At 44.2% G+C, this 23,790-nt stretch overlaps 2 gene segments (V, D, J or C); one reads left to right on the plus strand and one right to left on the minus strand.

The window, feature by feature from the left end:
- The first annotated feature begins 779 nt into the window (after window positions 1-779).
- LOC109199883 (Ig kappa chain V region 3381-like) lies at window positions 780-17,066 on the plus strand. The segment is given in 3 exon segments: window positions 780-835; window positions 943-1,186; window positions 16,964-17,066. Coding segments are annotated over 3 exon segments (384 nt in total).
- An 853-nt stretch (window positions 17,067-17,919) lies between these two features.
- LOC109199884 (Ig kappa-b4 chain C region-like) lies at window positions 17,920-21,210 on the minus strand. The segment is given in 4 exon segments: window positions 17,920-18,405; window positions 19,085-19,136; window positions 21,052-21,123; window positions 21,181-21,210. Coding segments are annotated over 4 exon segments (480 nt in total).
- Between the last annotated feature and the right edge of the window lie 2,580 nt (window positions 21,211-23,790).

The raw sequence follows: 23,790 nt of genomic DNA on the forward strand, positions 1-23,790 counted from the left end.
TATGAAATATTTTGGGCGCAGTGTATTTTTTACATACAGGTATAACAGAATAGCTTTAGTGTTGTTGTTTATTTAAACTGGAGTATGAACTTATACAAAATGCAGCAAGATATTAAAAAAACAGTTTTATTGATTAAAAAACACACTATATCGGATTCATATCGGTATCGCCAGATATCCAAATTTATGATATCGGTATCGGTATCGGACATAAAAAAGTGGTATCGTGCCATCTCTATCACAAAGTACTGCCTTGGTTTGATCTTGAAACATTTTCTTCCCTTTCTCAGTCAATGGACATGTTTCTCAAAATGATTGCAGAAAACACCCAATTTAAAAATCCCATACATCCATCAATGTGGGGATGTATCCTGAAACACAAGAGAGAAACATGTTTATACACTCATAAATATTTCTATACAAAATGTAAATAACATTTCAAACCAATTATTTTTTGAGTTCATTCACGACCTGATCAAGATAAACACAATTTAACTATTCAAAGAATAAAAAGGAAATATCATTTCCAAAAAATCAGTCTTTTTGAAATAATTTACAGTCAAAATTGTGAAAACTGACTGATTAATTGATAAACGGCATCGACTATTTGATCCAAGTCCCCGTGTGAGTCAGTCAGATCATTTCCATAGAGAGCCACTTTGCATCAGCAGCACCATGCTCCAGTGCTCTGGGAGAGTTTATAGTCCTGAGAGTTGAACACTGGATGACTGACAGCTGTCCTTCATCACAACAGAAGCCACAGAAATCCTCCTCATCAAAAACATGACTTTGATCTGCGTCCTCATCTGGACTCTCCTCTGCTGCTGCTTCACAGGTAAAGTCCAGAGAATCAAACTCCTCTCCTCTATCAACATCTGTCCCTCTGAAATGAAGCCCACAAAACCATGAAGCTGCTTTATGTTTTTGTCTCTGTATCCTCAGAGTCCAGAGGACAGATCACAGTGACTCAGCCTGGAGCAGTGAGCTCTGCTGTGGGAGGAACTGTCAGCATCAAGTGTAGGACCAGTCAGAATGTTTATGTTTCTGGCAGCAACCACTATTTAGCCTGGTACCAACAGAAAGACGGAGAAACTCCTAAAATGCTAATTTATGGTGCTAGCACTCGAGTATCAGGGATTCCAGCTGGTTTTACAGGCAGTGGATCAAACTCTGACTTCACTCTGACCATCAGTGGAGTCCAGGCTGAAGATGCAGCAGTTTATTACTGTTCGAGTGAGCATAATCCTAACAGTCAGTGGGTGTTCACACCGTGAAAAACAGTCGTACAAAAACCTCCCTCAAGTGCAGAGACTGATACAGTTCACTGAGTACACACACACACACACACACACACACACTTGTATTTCATGATAAAAAATCAATTGGTGAAAATGTGATAGTGCCTGAGTATGATGTTTGACCTACGGATTAATATATGTATGTATATATATATATACATATACATACAACATCAGTGTTGGATTTAGAACTTTTATTGACAACAGCAAGAGAAGTTAGAAGTCAGGAACATAAACTCTACATGTGTTGAGTCGTCATGTCCTCATATTATTTTAAGCTGTGAACGACATGAGTGTGTTTCAGTAGACGTCCTCATATGGTAGGACCAATGATTGTAGTGTGTGTTACATTGTCCTCATATTGTTGGGCAGCAGAGCTGTACAGTGTTAACAGTTTCTATAGAGTCTGGAATAAGGAACACAGATCCTCCTATGAATAATGTTCACTAAAACAAGTATGACCTGTAGTTAATTAACTAGTCAGGATTTATAGAATAGGCTTAAGGGACAACAGTATATAAATTAACCTCCGTCTTGACCTCCTGAAATGAGCTATTATTAACTGTTGTGGAAGTTTTCCATTAAATAAAGCCTGCAGACAACCGGTGAGCAGTAGCTAACATTCTTTATTCAAAACAAAGAACAGAAAACCAAGCTTGGTGGATAGCATGAATGATCGTGGGGCAGACGATCAGCAGATCCTCTCCCTGAGCCTAGCATGGCTCTCAGTTAAATACCTTCTTCAGGAACAAAAGGCAGTACACAGCTGTTTCACACCTTACGGTTCACAGTCCCTTGCTACCTCCCAGAGTTCTCGAAGAGACAAAAGATTCTTCCTGTGGAGTTGTCTGCTTCCCCACCACTTCCTTACCAGACCCCCACCATCTGTCTAACTGCATGAGTGTGAGACATGCTAAAATCCAGTGACACTAAGGCATTATACAATAAAATAATGTGATTAATACATAAATAAAAGAAATTCTTGTACAGGACTCTTGTGCTGCCAACTTCCGGGTTGGCTCCCTGACATTTTACTTTTTGATTTGTCTTTGTGTTTCATGTTATCAAGCTCGTGTGACATGTGTCTATGTCTCTCCATGTTTCCTGTTTTATTTTGAAAGTCATGTCACCATGTTCAATGTGTTTTGTTTTGTTCCCCTTGTAGCGACATGTTCATTTGTACCAGCTGTGTCTCCCCAGATGTTTCCATTTTCTTCATTACCCTCCTGTGTATTTAAGTCCTCTGTCTTTTACTGTTCTTTGTTGGATGGTCTGTTTGTTTTCATGTCTAGTCACATCAAGTCATAATTCAAATCAATTTTATTTATATAGCGCCAAATCACAACAACAGTCGCCTCAAGGCGCTTTATTTTATGCTTTAGCAAAAAGGAAAATTTTAAGCCTAATCTTAAAAACAGAGATAGTGTCTGTCTCCCAAATCCAAACTGGAAGCTGGTTCCACAGAAGAGGGGCCTGAAAACTGAAGGCTCTGTCTCCCTTTCTACTTTTAAATACTCTAGGAACAACAAGTAACCCTGCAGTGCGAGAGCAAAGTGCTCTAATGGGGTGATATGGTACTACAAGGTCATTAGGTTTATGGGGCCTGATTATTTAAGACCTTGTATGTGAGGAGCAGGATTTTGAATTCAATAGAGATTGACAGACCACGTGACTTTCGCGCATTGCATGCCGGGAACTCGTGGAAAAACAATCCAAGTACCGGTTTAAATGCAAGCATTTGCAGCACCGCAAAACGTTCATTCTCCGGTTCCAATACCTTCTTGGTTTTTCTTTGTCCCCCAAAAAGGAATATACAAATCGAAGGAGAACAATGCCGTTCCGTACAAAGACAGACTTGATGAAAAGTCAAAGAAAAGATACGAGGAAAAAATCAAAGGAGCAAAAGGGTTAGACCCTTACGAGCACACAGAGTGGACAAAAGACGTTAGCGTGCTGCCCAACTTTCACCACGCTCATATTTATAATTATACGGTTCTTGGAGTGAGTGCATACACTCATGAAGTTTAGTAACTTCAGGTCACCACAACAAGCCCAGGTACAGTTTACCGACGGATGGGTACAGGACCTTGAAATGCACCGTGTAGAACGAAAGACCATCGTACGTATCATAAGTTTACAAGTCTCACAAATCATCTTCATAAATACACATTCGTTAACCGTTTATTAATAGGACCTTTAAGCTCAACGGTAATTAATTAGTAGTGGAAATAATTTCTGGTACGCATTACAGAAATGTAGCAGTGACAATAATATTGTATGCTGTAATCGCACTGGACAATTAGTGATACAAAACAACTGTTTTATCCTGTGAATAAAAGTATATGTTTTTGTCAATGTACCGTGGTAATAACAGAAGCGAAACGCAATATTGTGTCAGGACTAGAGATGGCACGATACCACTTTTTTATGTCCGATACCGATATCATAAATTTGGATATCTGGCGATACCGATATGAATCCGATATAGTGTGTTTTTTAATCAATAAAACTGTTTTTTTAATATCTTGCTGCATTTTGTATAAGTTCATACTCCAGTTTAAATAAACAACAACACTAAAGCTATTCTGTTATACCTGTATGTAAAAAATACACTGCGCCCAAAATATTTCATAGTTCAGCAACACTGATCAATCTAATAAACTTAAACCTACTCCATCCTTCCTATTCTGGTATTTTAAAGAGTACTTAGCAGAAATATTAAGCAACCTAACTAATAGGGTTGCAAACTCCCAGCAAAAGAAAATAGGGAACCACCCCCCACCCTCCACCTGATGATGCTTAATCGACGTAATCAACTTCAATTTGATGCAGTGTGGAAAAAATGCACAGAAATAAATTATTTTTCAAGAATAATTAAATAGATTCAACATCTTTCTTCAACAGAATTGCAGAATTCACAGGTGGTACCTTCCCAAAGGAAAAAGTACTATAGCTTACTAGGGTATATTAGACTTAACAGTTACTATATACAGTAATGGACTTCTATACATTTTACATCAGATTAAAACTTTGGGTGGAAGATTCAGATAATTATTTATTAAAAGCTAGACATTTTAAATGAGAATAGGAAAGAAAAGTATGTCTCTGTGCCCCCCTTTTCCCTGTTAATGCCCTGTCGGCCCCCCTGGCTAAACTTTGCTAGATCCGCCCCTGCACAGTTACCAGCCGTCAGCTACGTAGAAAAGGATCCTGGTGTAGAAAGTAATATTAAATAAATTCTAACAACAGCTTATCAATGTTAAACGTGCTGCTGTTGTTCAGCCGCTGGTTTCCTCTTTCTGGTGCAAAGTGGGCCAAAAACAAAGAAGAGAGACGGACTCGCGACAGAAAAGCCGATCAGCTGATCATTAAGCAGTTTCACGATTGAAGTAGCAGCAGGAAGGAGAGGGAGAGAGAGGCAGTCGCTCCATATATCGGTTGTTAAGCTTAACATGGGAACGCTTTACAAACATTCAGAGATGAACTTACAAACTTGCTTTACTTCTCTCTGGGATAACTTCCTCGGAGATGAAATGCTGGTTTGGTAGCGAGGCTACAAATACACACAGCCGCTCTATCACGTGATGCATACTGCTCCAACTGCTACGGTTATGAGCCGAGTTACGCCATGTCGGAAGTTTTGTGAGCTGCTTTTTTGATATTTAATGGATCGGATTACATTTTTTATTTCTCCCTGATATCCGATCCAGTAATTTAGGTCAGTATCGGACCGATACCGATACATAATATCGGATCGGTCCATCTCTAGTCAGGACAATTCACTATTTATGCACAATAAACAAAGAAGCATAGCGCGACAATTTCTGTTCAGCGCCAGACTTGCTTGTAACCTATATCACCAATTATGTTAAGAAAAATTACGTATTAACTACAACAGAAGACTTACCTTTGTGGAAATGCTTGGAGCAGACTAACATGTGAGCTGGAGTGTTCTGGGACGTTATATTTGGTATATCCAGGCCATCCGTCGGCTCTTTGTTACTTCGGAAACATGGCTGAACAATTTCTCTTCCACAACGTAATCCGATAAAAACCGATCGGCTTACCCGTCGGCTTCCCGTGGCTGTCATGCGACCGGCTATTGCAGTTAATAATACAACAGCTTCTTGCCATTTTTTGTGTTTGTTTTTAGTAACTGATTTCAATTGAAAGCCTGCGTGTGCTAGTATCTCTTGCCACGAGTTCCCAGAATCCTTTGCGGTTTTACCCCTGAATGACGTCACATTTTCAATCTCTATTCTGGATTTAACAGGAAGCCAATGAAGGGAAGCCAAAACAGGATAAATCTGCTCTCTCTTTCTAGTCCCTGTCAGTACTCTTGCTGCAGCATTTTGGATTAACTGAAGGATTTTCAGGGAGTTTTTAGGAGATCCTGATAATAATGAATTACAGTAGTCCAGCCTGGAAGTAATAAATGCATGAACTAGTTTTTCAGCATCACTCTGAGACAGGCTATTTCTAATTTTAGAGATGTTGCACAGATGGAAGAAAGCAGTCTTACATATTTGTTTAATATGTGCATTGAAGGACATGTCCTGGTCAAAAATGATTCCAAGGTTCCTCACAGTGTTACTGTCATGGTCCGACAGCCCTCGGCGGGCTGCCTGCGTGTCTGTGTATTGCTCCCTCCCCCTCTCTCCCGCTCTCTCTCTCTCTCCTAACAGGATTGTTTACCTCCGAGCGGTGACGAGCATTTCCGAGAGTGTTCCCACACTGAGGCTGGCCGCACCTGTTGCTGATCGGAGCCGACCAGCTGTAGCCAATTATCCACCATCTTCGAGGCTGCCTTCTTAACGGGGCGATCGAGCTTCATTCAACGCTGGATCATTGTGTGAAGCACGGTAGAGCAGCGCGAACATTTTTTTGTGACAGTTTACGTTGAGCTGAGGATTGCTTAATTACTCTGTGTGTGTTTGTCACTAGGAGAGAAACGGAGAGAAATCACGGGAGCTGGACAGCCACTTGGATAACTGTTTTGGAAGGAGTCACTACGTGTGTTTTCACTTCACGGCCACGAGCACTGCTAGGAGGAGAAGGAGGAGACCACACCTAGGCATCCACCACTTATATATTATAACTGTTGCACATTTACGTCACTGTAAATAAATCGACATTCTTCTCCAAACGGAGTCCTGCATACGAGTCCTGTTTTCCACACCTACCCTGACAGATACTGGTGGCCAAAGTAATGCCATCCAGAGTAAGAATCTGGTTAGATACCATATTTCTAAGATTTTCAGGGCCGAGTACAATAACCTCAGTTTTATCTGCATCCAGGTCTTTATGTGTTTAAGGTAGATGAATAGTGGAATAGTGGACTTGTAAAGCGCTTTGAGGGTCTCGAAAAGCGCTATATAAATGCAATCCATTAGTATTATTATTAAGACATTCCTGCAGTTTAACTAATTGGTGTGTGTTATCTGGCTTCATGGACAGATAAAGATGGGTGTCATCTGCATAGCAGTGAAAATGTATACTATGTCTTCTAATGATACTGCCTAGGGGAAGATTGTATAATGTAAACAGAATTGGTTCTAGCACTGAACCCTGTGGAACACCATAACTGACCTTAGTGTGTGAAGAGGACTCTCCATTTACATGCACAAATTGGAGTCTATTAGATAGATATGATATAAAACACTGTGATGAGCTCTGAAACCTGACTGAAACTCTTCAAATAAGCCATTCCTCCGCAGATGATCTGTTAGCTGTTTGACAACTGCTCTTTCAAGAATGTTTGATATGAAAGGAAGGTTGGAGATTGGCCTATAATTAGCTAAAACAGCTGGGTCTAGGGATGGCTTTTTAAGTAAAGGTTTAACTACATCCAGCTTGAAGGCCGGTGGTACATAGCTGATTATTAGAGATAGGTTGATCATATTTAAGATTGAAGAATTAATTAATGGCAGGACTTCTTTGAGCAGTTTTGTAGGAATGGGGTCTAAAAGACACGTTGATGGTTTGGAGGAAGTAATTATTGAAGTTAACTCAGAAAGATCAATTGGAGAAAAAGAGTCTAAATGAATATCAATGGTACTGAAAGTAGCTGTAGATAATATTACATCTGTGAGATGATTATTAGTAATTTTTTCTCTAATAATTAAAATTTTATTTGTGAAGAAATTCATGAAGTCATTACTAGTTAACGTTAAAGGGATGGTTGGCTCAATAGTGCTCTGACTGTTTGTCAGCCTGGCTACAGTGCTGAAGAGAAACCTGGGGTTGTTCTTATTTTCTTCAATCAGTGATGAATAGTAAGATGTTCTGGCTTTGCGGAGGGCTTTCTTATAAAGCAACAAACTATTTCTCCAGGCTAAATGATGATCTTCTAAATTTGTGACATGCCATTTCCTCTCCAGCTTATGAGTTATCTCCTTTATTCTACGTGTTTGAGAATTATACCACGGAGTCAGGTACTTCTGATTTGAGGCCTTAGTTTTCACAGGCGCTACAGTATCCAGAGTCGTACGTAGTGAGGAGGTAAAATTATTAACAAGATAATCGACCTCTGTTGGAGTAGCGTTCAGGTAGCTGCTCTGCTCTTTGTTGGTACAGGGCATTGAAGATGATAACGGTGGGTGGATTATATTCTTAAACTTAGTTACAGCACTTTCAGAAAGACATCTACTTTGATAAAGTCTACTCTCCACTGCTGTGTAATCAATTATTGTAAATGTAAATGTTATCAGGAAATGATCAGACAGCAGAGGGTTTTCAGGAAACACTGTTAAATGTTCAGTTTCTATGCCATATGTTAAAACAAGATCTAGAGTGTGATTAAAGTGGTGGGTGGGTTCTTTTACATTTTGAGAGAAGCTAATTGAGTCTAATAACAAATTAAATGCGATGTTGAGGCTGTCATTTTTAGCATCTACATGGATGTTAAAATCACCCACAATAATTATTTTATCTGAGCTGAGCACTAAATCAGATAAAAAGTCTGAGAAATCAGAGAGAAACTCTGTGTAAGGCCCAGGTGGACGATAGATGATAACAAGTAAGACTGGTTTCTGAGTTTTACAGCTGGGGTGGACGAGGCTAAGCATCAGGCTTTCAAATGAGTTAAAAGTCTGTCTTGGTCTTTCGTTAATTAATAGGCTGGTGTGAAAAATTGCTGCCACACCGCCCCCTCGGCCTGTGCTCCGAGATTTCTGGTAGTTAGAATGACTCGGGGGTGTTGATTCATTTAAACTAACATAATCATCCGGCTGCAACCAGGTTTCTGTAAGGCAGAGTAAATCGATTTGTTGATCAATTATTAAGTCATGTACTAACAGAGACTTGGAGGAGAGAGACCTAATATTTAATAATCCACATTTCACTGTTTTACTCTTTGGTTCAGATGTGGATACTGTATTGTTCTTTCTTTGTGATTTTTTTATGTTTGAGTTGTTTATTGCTGGTTTTTAGTTTGTTTTTAGTGTGTTTGGGAGCTGACACAGTCTCTATGGAGATGGGTTTTTGGGGGGGTAGCAGGAGGAGAGAAGCTGCAGAGAGGCGTGTAAGACTGCAACTCTGCTTCCTGGTCCCAACTCTGGATAGTCATATTTTGGGGGGTTTAATAAATTGGTCCATATTTCTAGAAATGAGAGCTGCTCCATTCAAAGTGGGATGGATGCCGTCTCTCCTAACAAGACCAGGTTTCCTCCAGAAGGTTTTTCAATTATCTACCCATATCGTTTTTTGGACACCACTCAGACAGCCAGCAATTTAAGGAGAACATGTGGCTAAACATGTCACTCCTGGTCTGATTGGGGAGGGGACCAGAGAAAACTACAGAGTCCGACATTGTTTTGGCAAAGTTACACACCGATTCAGTATTGACTTTAGTGACCTCTGATTGGCGTAACCATCATTACTGCCGACGTGAATTATGATTTTACTGAATTTACGTTTACCCTTAGCCAGCAGTTTTAAATTTCCCTCAATGTTGCCTGCTCTGGCCCCTGGAAGACAATTGACTATGGTTGCTGGTGTCTCTAGCTTCACATGTCTGAGAACAGAATCGCCAATTACCAGAGTTTGACCCCCAGCGGGTGTGTTGCCGAGAGGGGAAAAACGGTTAGACACATGAACAGGTTGGTGGTGTACCTGGGGCTTCTGTTTAAGACTATGCTTCCTCCTCACCGTCACCCAGCCACCCTCTTTCCCCAGCTGCTTGGGGTCTGCCGGGGAACAGCTAGCGGGGGCCTACACTATCTTCGGCTGCACCAGCTACAGGGGCCTGGCTAGCTATGGATGAATGAAGGGTGCGAAGCCGAGTCTCCAAGTCAGTAATCCTGGCCTCTAGAGCTGCAAATATGCTACATTTGTTACAGGTATCATTACTGCTAAAGGAGGCCGAGGAGTAGCTAAACATCTGACACAATGAGCAAGAAAGTGCAGGAGGGAGAGGTGAAGAGGCCATGCTGCTAGGAGTTGGCTACGAGCTAAGCTAAACTAGCGAAACAGTAAAGACAAAGTGAGCGAATACTTTGGCTATAAATTATGTAGTGAGTACACAGAAAGTGTGCTTCGGATGAAGCATGTGAAGATTATACTATGAAAAAAGAAGGTATCTAAAAGTTTTTAATTAAATTGCTAAGCAGATAAGCTACTCAAAAACACCACTGTGTTTTGGAACAGGAACAGGAAGTGATACTCTACCGCAGAGAGAACGAACACCAAGTGACACCGCCACCAGGGAGATGGATAGAGTTTTCGCTTCCAAAGTTCAGGTTCATAATTACGCTGTTGCATGTTGCTGTTCAGTTTCACAGTCTTTCATCATTATTTCCATAGTTAGTCATAGATTTTTCCCAGTTTAGGTTTCAGTTTAGTTTTGCCCTTGTTTCACCTCACCTTGTTTTATGTTTTTTGGTATCAGCCACAATAGAGGCTCGTTTTTGGTTTTGTGGAGGTAAGCATCAACGACACAGAGCTCTCAGTTCTCACTCCTTCTTTATTCGTCTCTCACATCAACTGCTCATATCGCGCCACAAAACAGAGGAACACACTCCCTCAACACTGGGTGTGAGTGGAGCCCTCTAGTGGTCCACCACACATGCCCCCCCCCCCCCGAACACCCAGCAGAACTAGTCCAGGACCTGAGGCTTAAGCAAACGGCCGGAACGGCTGAACCGGGGGGTGGGGAACTGACAGAGGGCAACCTAGCCCGGAAGCGAGGCTGGCACTGGCGGTCAGAAAAAGCTGCAGACGACTCGGACTCCGTTGATTGTGGGTCGCTCCTGGGGGAAAAAACAGAATCCATCAGCCCGGTGGCAGGTGGGCGGCCGCGGCGAGGGGCCTGGGCCGGGACCACCTGATCCTCATGCATAACATGTGCAGGCTTAAGTCTGTCAACAGAGACAACCTCCTGCCGACCGCCAAAGTCCAAAATGAAATGTTTGTTGCCTGGTTTAAGAACCCTGTATGGCCCGTCATATGGGGGACGCAGCAGAGTCCTATGGGCATCGTGCCTGACGAAAACGAAACGAGCAGAGTCCAACGAACTCAGAACAAAAGTGTCAGGCAGGCAGTGGTGCACAGGACCAGGAACAGGAAATGAGTCTCGTGGGGGGCGAAAAGGCAACAAAGAGGTATCAAAACATGGGGGAGGGCTCTCAGGTAAGAATTCCCCGGGGACCCGGAGGGGCTGGCTGAGGACCAGTTCAGCCAGGGAAACCCCGAGGTCTTCTTTAACCGCGCTACGCAATCCCAGCAAAACCCACGGAAGACGGTCGACCCAGTCGCCACCTGTTAAGGAAGCCCGGAGCGCAGCCTTAAGAGACCGGTGAAACCGTTCGCACATCCCGTTAGCTTGCGGGTGGTATGCTGTGGTGCGGTGGACCTTGACCCCCAGGCTGTCAGCCATGGCAGACCAAAGCTCAGAAACAAACTGGGGGCCCCTGTCCGAGGTAATGTCAGCAGGGGACCGAAACGTGAAACCCACGTCGACAAAAATGCTCTGGCCACCGATGCCGCTGTCGTGGACGCCAGGGGTACCGCCTCCGGCCACCTGGTCGTGCGGTCCACCACAGTCAAAAGGTGCGTGAAACCCTGTGACTGCGGCAAGGGACCAACCAGGTCCACATGAACGTGATCGAAACGCCTACCGGGGATACGGAAAGGTTCGAGGGGTGCCTGTGTGTGCCGGTGGATTTTCGAGCGTTGGCATGGGATACAAACCGCCGCCCATTCTTTCACCGTCTTGCGAAGGCCCGGCCAAACGAACCTGGCGCTGACCAGCTTGACCGAGGCCCGGACGCCGGGATGAGAGAGGGCATGCACCGAGTCAAAAACACGACGACGCCACGAAAGGGGAACCACCGGGCGGGGCGGCCGGTGGAAACGTCGCAAAGAAGGTGCGGACCGCCGTCCCACACCGGGGTGTGCTCCAGCACGAGGCCCGTTTTCGTTGACTGAAGGGCCAGGATGTCCGGGTCAGCACGTTGCTCGGCGGCCATGGCAGCGTAGTCGATGCCGACATACACCGGAGAAACCAACACACGTGACAGACAGTCAGCGACGTGATTGGACTTACCAGCCACGTGCTGAATGTCTGTGGTAAACTCTGAAATGGCCGCCAACTGGCGCTGCTGGCGTGCGCTCCATGGGTCAGAGACCTTGGACATCGCAAACGTCAAAGGTTTGTGGTCAACGTACGCAGTAAAGTTGCGACCCTCGAGGAAAAAAAGAAAATGTCGTGTGGCGAGGTGCAGGGCCAGCAACTCCCTGTCAAAAACACTGTACTTGCGTTCGGCATCCCGGAGCGTACGACTGAAAAAGGCGAGCGGTTGCCAGAGACCTGAAACCCGCTGTTCCAACACCCCACCCACTGCCACGTCGGACACGTCGGTGGTCAACGCAATCTCCGCCGACGGAAGCGGGTGTGCCAGCAGGGCGGCGTCAGCCAGCGCAGACTTGGCTGCGGAAAACGCATGGACGCGTTCCGGCAGCCAGTCAACCGGATCTTTGGCTGTTTTACCTTTTAAGGCAGCATAGAGTGGCTGTAGCAGGTGGGCAGCTCTGGGGAGAAAGCGGTTGTAAAAATTTATCATCCCCAAGAACTCCTGCAACGCTTTAACCGACATGGGGCGCGGAAAAGCTGAAACGGCCTGGACTCTGTCGGGCAACGGAACCACACCTTCAGCGGAAATGCGGTGCCCGAGGAAATCCAGAACAGGCAACCCAAACTGGCACTTGGAAGGGTTGATGATCAGGCCGTGCGCTGCCAAACGCTGGAAAACCTGGCGCAGATGGGACTCGTGCTGGCTCGCTGAGCAGCTGGCCACCAATATATCGTCCAGATAAACAAAACGAACGGCAGCCCACGCAAAACTGAGTCCATCAGCCGCTGAAAGGTCTGGGCGGCACCTTTCAGGCCAAACGGCATGCGCAAAAACTCGAACAAGCCGAAGGGGGTAATGACAGCGGTCTTAGGAACGTCTTCGGCGCGCACGGGAACTTGGTGATACCCCCGCACCAAGTCAATTTTAGAAAAAATCGACGTTCCGGCGAGATTGGCAGAAAAATCCTGAATGTGGGGGATGGGTAACGGTCATTCTCCGTGGCATTATTTAAACGGCGGAAATCTCCGCATGGCCGCCACCGACTGTCCGATTTGGGCACCATGTGAAGCGGAGAGGCCCATGCACTGTTCGAACGCTGTACAATGCCAAGGCGCTCCATGGCTGCAAACTCTTCCCGAGCGACGGACAGTTTCGCGGGGTCGAGGCTGCGCGCGCGCGCGAACACCGGGGGCCCGACCGTGGGAATATAATGCTCAACCCCATGCTTCGTTACCATGCCAGAGAAATCAGGGACAGACAGCGATGGAAACTCTGAAAGCAAACGCTGAAAAGCATCCCCGGAGGTCACTACATTAGCCCGAATCAGGGGTTCAGCGGCCCGAGTAAAACAGGGTAGCGAAGAAAACGAGAGAGCATCAATTAAACATCTGTTAGCAACATCGACAAGCAGTCCATGAGCGCACAGAAAATCAGCACCTAAAATAGGTACAGAGCTAGCGGCAACAACAAAGTTCCACTGGAAATCCCGGCCATGAAAACAAACAGTCACCAACCTTTCCCCAAACGTTTTGATGGGAGAGCCATTAGCTGCCAGGAGCTGCGGCCCACAGTTCACTGCTAGTCCGTCGGCAGCGGTAGGGGGAAGGAGGCTCTTCTGGGAGCTGGAGTCCACGAGAAAACGTTTCCCGGAGTGCGAGTCCTCTATGAAGAGCAGCCTTTCTGTATTGCCAGCGGTCGCGGCTGCTACGGCGCGCTGGCGGGTCCGTTTCCCTGGGCCGTGAAAGCGCAAGGCGGCAGGCAGCGACGCACTCTGTCGCCAAAACGCTGATGGTAGAAACAGATGTTCTTTCCGCGGTGCCGGCGTGTAGCAATCCCTGCCGTCAGCAAGGGGGCGGATGCTCCGGGGGAGGCAGGTGGAGGCGTGGAAGGCGCCGCCGGCGAGTCCGTAGCCAGGGCATGAACGTTGAAAGTGCGGCTAGCCAGGAGAATGCGATCCGCTTCTTCAGCCAGGGAGCGATAATCCTTCGCGGGCAGAAGCGGGGAGTTTGCGAGGACAGCTCTCACGGCGGCCGGTAGCTGGCGGAGGAAGAGGTGGGCGAAGAGGAATCCCCCGTCATCCGGCCCGAGCAACGATAGCATGTTCTCCACGAGCTCGAGCGCGGTACCGCCACCCAAGCCTGACAGGTTGAGGAGCTTGTCGGCTCGTTCAGCGTCGGAGAGGGCATAGCGCCGAAGAAGCAGCTCTTTAAGGGCGGCGTATTTCCCTTGGGCGGGTGGGTCCCGGAGGAGCGTCATCGTGCGACGGGTGGCCAGCGGGTCGAGCGAGGCCACCACATGGTGATACTTCATGTCGTCAGCCGAGATGCCGCGAAGGGCGAACTGAGCCTCCACGTGTACGAACCATGACGGGGGGTCATGGAACCAAAAGTCCGGCAGTTTCAGCGCCACAGCGAACGTAGCTGCAACAGGAGGCGGAGGACCGGCGGCCGCTGATGCCTCCATAGCGGAGTCTGCGTCATCTGCGGCCCGTTGCATGCTCGAGTCAGGGGTCACCAATGTGGAGGTAAGCATCAACAACACAGAGCTCTCAGTTCTCACTCCTTCTTTATTCGTCTCTCACATCAACTGCTCATATCGCGCCACAAAACAGAGGAACACACTCCCTCAACACTGGGTGTGAGTGGAGTCCTCTAGTGGTCCACCACAGTTTAAACATTTAGAAAAAAAAGTCAGTTTCACTGTGAAATTCTAGCTTCAAGGATAACTTTGTCTTAAACTGGAATGTTGGATCATCCTATAATATGAAACTGAATTGTCCTTGTGTTTAAATAGTCTTGACAAGCACTGGACCTCTTCAAAACCTAGTGCTGATTACAGCCGGCCTGGACTAGAATCAAAAACATAACTGAACATCCTATCACATCAATAGTGAACATGATAAAGTAGAGACATTACAACTACTTGACTATGTTACACCTGGCAAACTATCACTATTAATATTCAGGGAGAAAAAAAACACAGTACAAAGCAAAACTGTGAAATCCTTCACCTTCACCAGTACAGCCAGGTGGTTAAATCATAAACTTAATTCAATTATGGAGTTTTCCATCTGGACTAAGTAAGTTTCCTCTCAGGATGTTAGGCTGCCCGTAAACATGTTCTCTTGTCTTTTTCTTTTGAATCTGTGTTTTGTTGAATGTTCTTAATTAAGCTAAGGCGCATTTTCCTGATGTTACCAACTTCCGTCACGAGGTGGCAGCATTGCAAAGAACAGCAGTTACTACTTCCAGATTTTACCAAGTCCATCTTTGTCTATGGTTTTATCTCATGTTTGTTTTATGTTGGGATCACGTTTGGTCTGTACGGAGTTGGAGATGCATGGAGGATGTTGATGTGAAATTCCTTTAAGTTCTTGCTGTTGATGTTAGTGATCGGTGCCTGCCACTCGGGCTAGAGACCACTACGTCAGCAGTCCCCAACCGCCAGGCCATGGACCGGTACCGGTCCGTGAGTCGTTCGGTACCGGGCCGCGAGTGTTAAGGTTCGGGTGTGAAATTTATGATTTTCAGGGTTTTTATTGGTTTTTATCATTAATATTTATTGTTTTTATCGTTAACTCGGTTTCCCTGTCTTTTCTCGCGTTATGAATAAATTATCTTTTTTTTGGTGTCGGTACTGGTTTTATTTTGTTGTATTTATCCGCGACACCTAAAAGGCCGGTCCGTGAAAATATTGTCGGACATAAACCAGTCAGTGGCGCAAAAAATGGGACCGCGGCACTACATCCTTACATGTGTAGCAAGACCTAGAATCTGCAGTCTCCAGTGTGTCCAACGTCAGCTTGTGAAACTGCTGTGAAATCCAGATGATCAAATTATCAAAACAATGATAATCATCTCAGATTTTTTCCTTCTCCTTTGAAACAGCATTAGACTAAGTACATAAAGAAATCACTACAGTAGAAGCTGTTGTGGAACCTTCAATCAAATCATGTTTTAAACAGATGAAAAAGTTGTTGTTGAAATATGGAGGTTTGTTCAGTTTTGCTTAAATGGGTAAAATGCTTTGTAAATAACATTTGTTTGGTGACTCATTTTCAGCCAAAGTGTCTTTTTTGTTTCTTTTTTTGGTAAACAGTAGAAGGGAGTTTCAAAATGCCACTTCTAAATAAACTAGTTTTCTTTAAAATACATAAATTATTTGTATTTGCAAACAATGATAAAGTAATGTGAGGGGAAAAAACTACTTTTATTACTTCACAAAGCTTTCAGTAGTTTGGCCTCTAAGTATATCTCTGACATGCTCACTGTTTACAACCCCGTCAGCCTCTCAGGTCATCAGATGCAGATCTTTTAAATGGTCCCAGAATTAGAAATAGGTGTGCTGAAGGTTTTTTTCAGTTATTGTGGTCGTCTGATTTTCATCCTTGCTGAGCTAAATTCAGTTATATCTGTGCATAGATTTAGAAAGTACAACAATTTAAATTCATTATTTTTCAGCTTATATTTTCAAAGTCAAAGTTCTGTAGAAATATTTTTGAAAAAAGATCACTGACGAAAAGCAGCATGCACTGGACTGAGTCAACAAATTTCCATAGAAAGGCACTTTGCATCAGCAGCACCATGCTCCAGTGCTCTGGGAGAGTTTATAGTCCTGAGAGTTGAACACTGGATGACTGACAGCTGTCCTTCATCACAACAGAAGCCACAGAAATCCTCCTCATCAAAAACATGACTTTGATCTGCGTCCTCATCTGGACTCTCCTCTGCTGCTGCTTCACAGGTAAAGTCCAGAGAATCAAACTCCTCTCCTCTATCAACATCTGTCCCTCTGAAATGAAGCCCACAAAACCATGAAGCTGCTTTATGTTTTTGTCTCTGTATCCTCAGAGTCCAGAGGACAGATCACAGTGACTCAGCCTGGAGCAGTGAGCTCTGCTGTGGGAGGATCTGTGAACATCAAGTGTAGGACCAGTCAGGATGTTTATGTTCATAGCAACAATCACCGTTTAGCCTGGTATCAACAAAGAGATGGAGGAGTTCCTAAACTGCTCATTTACTATATTAGCACTCGACAATCAGGGATTCCAGCTCGTTTTACAGGCAGTGGATCAAACTCTGACTTCACTCTGACCATCAGTGGAGTCCAGGCTGAAGATGCAGCAGTTTATTACTGTCAGAGTTTTCACTACCCTAACAGTCAGTATGTGTTCACACAGTGAAAAACAGTCGTACAAAAACCTCCCTCAGTCAGACTGAACAGAAACTGAACTGACTGCTGCAGCTGGAAGATACTGCAGAGACTGATGCAGTTCACTGAGGACACACACACACACACACACACACACACACACACACACACAGGCAAATAAATTTTCTCTCAGAGACATTCAGCACAACTATCTGCTTGATTAACTAAAGAATAAATGTGGGCCAGTCACCGAAACCAAGATCAGTCTTTGTAATGACCTTTAACCTTAGCAGTGGAAAAAAGCCACTAAATCCATAACAAGCCATAAAAATCTGAAGACAAAAATCTGGAAATGTTCCAGATTGTTGGGGGTCAAAATAAAAACAATACACCTGTGAATCAAATGTTTTACTGTAAACATATCATGAAATATTAACATGAGAGAAAATGCTGTTATTGAACTGAAGGAGTTTTCAGTTTTTGAGTATTTTCTCACATCATCATTCATTTACATACATTGACACTAAAGACTCTTTCTTCTTTAGACTTGCTTTGTAGTCTGGTGAGACTGTTTCCGTCGCAACCAGGTCCCAGCATTGCTTCAGGTACCAGTTTGTCTGGTACAGGTGAGCAACACCACCAACAACCTACTACACACATTCATGCAACTTTGAACAAACATAAAAATAACCTGTACAATTTTAAAACTCCTTTTTCAGCTTTTGCCAAAATGCAGATCTCGTTAATGGTTCTTTCAGCCTGTGTTTTATTTTACCAGTGTAAAATAAAGACATCATGTTGGAGTGCAGAGTTGGTCTAAATTCTTCTAAATGAAAAATATATTCATCAAGTGCAGGTTTGTAGATTTGAATAAAATAAAATGTCTGATTCAACCAAAATTCACTTTGCAAAACATCTTTATTACCTAAAACATGAATGTTGTCATTATGAGAAAGAAAATAACAGTTTTAGTCTTTATTTGTTCTTAAAAAAGAAAGATGGAGAGACAGTTACAGAGTTGAGAATGAGAGCATTAAACCAGTATCAGGTTGAGTCAGGTCAGGACTGGGAACACTGGACTCTCCTCAGTGGCTCTGAGACCAGAATCTGGCAGCCCTGGGTGGCCTCACAGGTCACAGAGCCCACCTTCATCCAGCGGTCTGCAGGGAGCCTCAGGGTGCTGCTCCAGCTGTAGAGGCCGTCATTCTGCAGCACCACGGGGCTCCTGCTCTCCTCCCAGCTGATGCTGCCACTGCCATCCACCTTCCAGGACAGCCTCCAGTCTGAGGGGAAGCCCTTGTTGGCCAGACATGTGATTGTTGCAGTCCCCTGCTGTAGCTCCTCACTGGAGGGGGACAACACTGTCAGGATGGGACGGGTATCACCTAGGAGACACCAATCAGCTTAGAGCACAGGGAGCACACAGCTGTCAATCAAACCACAGACAGTCGGACACCTTTACTGTAAGAGCTGATTTTCTCCGTTAAGAAGTTTCTGTCAGGTGTTTTTTCTGCTCCACCAGTCATTAACTCACACATTGTTTCACTTCCCTTTAAGAAACCTCTCATGCATATCAGCACAGAGAGAATCATCACACAGTTTGACCTGAAATATGTTCAAACTACACTGGAAATAAAAGAAGCAGATGTGGCAACATTTACAAAACAAGTTTAAAATCATCAATACTGTACATGACTTACATTAATATTAACTGGAAACAAATAAATAGAATATATATTCAACGACACGAAATGCTCTTCATGTATATCTAAAACAATTTTTAAAATTCACACAAACTCAAAATAATTTCAAACAATACTTGACAGTTCTTCTTCTTTATTTTATTGTTTGATTTTTTTTTCACTTTAATTTGACTGAAATGTAGACATAACATTTTGACAGAGCAGATCTGAATCACCCTCCATGAAATAAGAGGATGATAAAAAATTCCAGCATCAAACTTCTCGTAAAGCTACGTGCTTTTCTCTTAAAATCAGAAGAGAAATTGTTAAACGAACTTTAATAAAAATGAAAGTATTTGATAGTAAACCAGAATAAACTTACTTCCAACATTCAGTCTGGTTCCTCCACCAAAAGTCCACCACAGTGATACAAACTCATTGAGCCGCCGTACAAAAACCTCTGACTGTAGAGAGACACGGCTCTCTGACTCTGAAACAAACAAACTCAACAAAATAATTCACTGTTTGCACAGCAGCCATGACTCAGCTGATATGACTTCTTCAAATATCATCATACAAATATTAGTTTAAATACAGTTCAATCCATGAGCTTTTGGACGATCACGTTTTTTCCTGTCCCGTTCGGCACTGAAGCAATCAGAATTATTGTCTGAAGGCCAAGAAAAATTCTCAACAGATTTATTTTCTCAAGTGTATCATTCTGGCTTTGCCATACTGGTCCACTTGATTCATCTTCATTATTTTTTTTTTAATTTTTTTATTTTTAAAATGATTACAATCGGAACAGATATAACCGGGGGATCGTAAAGAGAAAGACAGATAAGAGAAGTTTAAGAAAAAGAGAGGTAAAGAAAAACGGAGAGGAAGAGGGACAGTGAGAAAATAAAATAAAATTCTGCGAGATCACTTGCTGGAAAAAAAAGAAGTAAACAAGCAAAAAGAGAACAACACAGTAGGGAGACCACAGCAACAACTAATTAAGCATAAGTAAGAGTAAATAATAAATACTGAATGTTACTGAGCAGCACAAAAGACCGACAGCAGACGATATGCTTAGAGGCAGCATCCAAGGAAGATAGTGTGTGTCTGTGCACACCTCTGTGCGTGAGTGCGCTTGTTTTCAAAAGGTTTCTCCATGTAACTATCTAATAGTAATTGCGGGGAGCCATAGCACTGCCCCCCAGGACATGAAGCAAGCATGGAGGACATCCAGGGCCCAGACATCTAGATTCCCCCCAGAGCACAAGAGCCCAAGGAGGCCCACTGGAGGGACAGCCGCGCCACCCTCCTAGAAACAAGCTGGGGAAAGCCCCAAACGGGTGGGGTCACCCAGTAGTCAACGTGCCAGCAGGCTCCGCTGGCAAAAGGCTACGTGAGAGTGTACCGAGCCCTTGGCCCAAGATCTGACGACCCTCCACACCCCAGAAGGGGCCCGATGCAGCCAAGGGCGCCAGGCCCCGGCAAGCAGCCACCGGACACCAACAACCACTAATGTACCAGCAGGTGGGGGCCTCAACCACTGGCAGGGAGTGTATTGGGGGGACATAGGCCCCCACACTTGGGGGGGGGGGGGGGGGGGGGGGGGGCGTATAAACATAGACAAACAGGCAAACACAGACACAAACATGCATTCCCACCGTCATGAACACACGCTTTTCTTTTTGCTCCTTGAGGATGCGGATGCACCACTCTCCCTCCCTTATCGTTCCTGCTTAGCTTCTATGTCCTTGTCTAGTCTCATCTAACTCTAACCCTCAGAGAGCCTCTCAGTCACATTCTTGCTCTCTAAAACCTAAAGAAGAATTATGGATTTGATCAACCAGTCCCACTGCTCGACGAGGAGCCTGGGTTCAGGAGAGGCAGAAGTGGTGCGTCATGTGCCTGGCGGGTCTCGCGATTGAGGACATCGAAGACATCTAACTATTCGGAATCATGATAACGGGGTTCTTGCTGATCGGAGCTGGCTTGGCCCTGGCTTATTGACATTGAGCGCTTCAAAACCCCACAAGGCTACCCGCGATGATCCAAGCGCTGGGAAGGGCTGTGAGTACTCACACTGTTCTTATGGAACGTAATATGGGAAAGATCTTGGAGAAGCTCACCGCTCTTCAACGGGAAATTGATACACCCCCGGACCAGTGATGGACTTAAAGCACGACTGTAAAATTCAGATGAAGTCTGTTCGTCCTAAACAACATAACCACCATCATCATCTCATGCGGCTACCCAAACCCGGCGGCACCAGCTGGACACTTGAAGGCCAACGCCGACGAGAACAACAACAAATTCTCCTCTGACAGTGACAACGAGACTCCCTGACTCTCTCACCAGATCCCTCAACTCCACCCGCGTAAGCTGCGGACTGTTGATCTTAATTGGGCGAAAAGACACTTTCTCAGGCTGAACACAGGACACACATCCTCACACGCATGCACACACGTACACTTAGACAGATACCCCCCCCTCCCTGAACCCATCGCCTCCCATGCTTATCTCCCATCCGATGTAGACGGAGGTTCAGCATCACTTTAGGTTGCACAGAGAGTGCAGCGTCCTTGATGCTGCTGTGTACATTAGCATATTCCCCTTTTGCTTGTCTTGTGTTTTATGGTGTTGTGAAGATAAATGTGTTTTTGTGCTGAGAAGTTTTTGTTTCTGTTTTCTCATCCTGATCCCCCATTAGGGATCAGGATGAGCAGAGTTTCTTTTTCCTCATCGACTGCCCTTTTGTGTTATACATTCATTGTTTTCTTTATGCTGCCTGTTCTGTCCTGTCTCCCCATTGTGATGTTTGTGTATTGTATGTGCGGTTGGAAAGGTCTGATTTTGCTGCAGGCAACTGCAAGTGACAAATAAAGGCTTCAATCTATCAATCAATATACAAATACTCAGCACTCACACAACATAGAGACAAACAGAAATGAACACTGTACACACACTCACACTCCCCAAACATCCTCTATACCCCCCAGGTCCAGGTAGGGTCACCGAAAAGATGCCCCTGGGATCCCTGGGACACACAGTCCCCTCCACTATAATAATGTAGCGATTCACGGACACTGTCAAAAAAGCTACTCTGGATAGTGTTGGAATTGATATTTTTTATATTGTCATTTGTGCTTAGAAACATGGAATCATTTATGCTTAGAGATATATAATCATTCATATGCTGATAAAGTATTTTATCCTTATTTGGTCTGATAAGGATTCTGTGCACACTCTGTGCACCCTGAGATGAGCGGAAGCAGCCTCGACGTTATAATTTCCATTATAGCTTTAGGAACTAGACTGCTCTGTTTCTTAAAGTGCAAGACTTCACACCTTTAAATGTTCGTTTGAGACATGACCTATTGCAAGTTCCTGTTTTTATAGTTTAGCGAGACGCTTACTTCTGCTTTTCTGCATACCTCATACACACAGTTAAAGTTCATTGAAAGGTCGTATGTCTATGTATAGTGTGACTGGAAACACACACACATATGCACCTACACACACACACACACACACAGAATACAGACACTGATGTTGTTCAGATATGTCTGCTTAAGAATGTCACGTGTATTTGTAATTGCATATTCATGAATGATTGCTTGCTGACAATAAAAAGGGCTGTAGCGAAGGAATCAGTGGAAGTGGGCTGAGTTCAGGTGAAGGAATCTTTTCCTCAACTTTGGCTGACTTCCCTCGCGAGCCACAAAGACAAAGAGCTCTGTCTTGTTTTGTTTTGTCGTGCAGTTATTGGTTTCATGTTCCAGCGGGGTTTGTGCCTAGATAAACCCAACAGACAGCATCCTTTAATAGAAAAATACACTTTCTGTAAAAGTAGTTTGTGACTGTAGTTTCCAGGAACAGGAGAGATGACCTGATGAATTCAGGACACACAGAAAAATCCCACCTTCATCCAGTGGTTTGCTTTGAGCTTCACGGTGCTGATTCAGCTATAGAAGATCATTCTGTAGTGTCCCGGGGCTCCTGCTCTCCTCATCACTGATGCTGCCACTGCCAACACTGTCAGTCATCTTTGTGACAGCCTCAAGTCTGTGTGGAAGCCCTTGTTGGTCAGACCCATGATGGTGGCATTTCCCTGCTTCAGTTCGTCACTGGAGGAACCCAGGACCATCTAGATGGGACAGGTGTCACCTAAGAGACACCAGTCATCTTAGATAACAGAAACCACACGTTGATATTTAGCTGTAAGACGCTTTTTTCTGCTCCACCAGTCACTAACTCACACTTTTTCACTGTTTCCAAAACAAATCCAAAAACCCCCAAAACAAAACAAAGATTTCTTTCTGTAGAGAGCAACATGACAACATGACTTTTTAATTTCACACTTTCACAGATAATTTTAAAACTGGCAATTACTGAATTAGTGAAAACCTCCAGAGTAGTTTTCTTGCAGTGTAGGTACATTTATAAAGGTTTTAAGGACTTTATTCATGGTAATATTACAAGAAACATTAGTAATATTATTCACTTTCTTAATACAGGAGCTATATTAAAAATAACTTTACACATATTTGCAATAAATAGTCAAATAATCTGATTGTTTTGTCAACCATGTAACAACATAATAAACTCCTAAACTGAGTTAGTATAAATGCCAAAGGTTTTAAAACATTTTCCCTTAATACTGTAAAAATGATTGATCTACTGATAAAAACACAAATTATCCAAGTCACAGTTGGATTCAGAGCATTTCCATAGAGAGTGTCTGTACATTAGTAGCACCAGAGTCCTGGTCAACATGACTCAGTCTGGAGCAGTGAGCTCTGCTCTGGGGGACACTGTCACCATCAAATGGACCAGTCATAAGGTCTATGTATCAGACTGTTTAGCCTAGCCTCAACAGAGGGATGGAAAATCCTCCTAAACTTTCCATTTATTACACTCGCACTCGAACATCAGGGATTCCAGCTTGTTTTACATCAAACTCTGACTTCACTCTGATCATCAGTGGAGTCCAGGCTGAAGATGAAGCAATGGTAAATGGTACATGGACTGGTTCTTATATAACACTTTTCTACTCTGCTTGAGCAATCAAAGCTCTTCATAAAACGCCTCATT

Source organism: Oreochromis niloticus, unplaced genomic scaffold (genome assembly GCF_001858045.2).
Source record: "Oreochromis niloticus isolate F11D_XX unplaced genomic scaffold, O_niloticus_UMD_NMBU tig00000852_pilon, whole genome shotgun sequence".
Lineage (NCBI taxonomy): Eukaryota > Metazoa > Chordata > Actinopteri > Cichliformes > Cichlidae > Oreochromis > Oreochromis niloticus.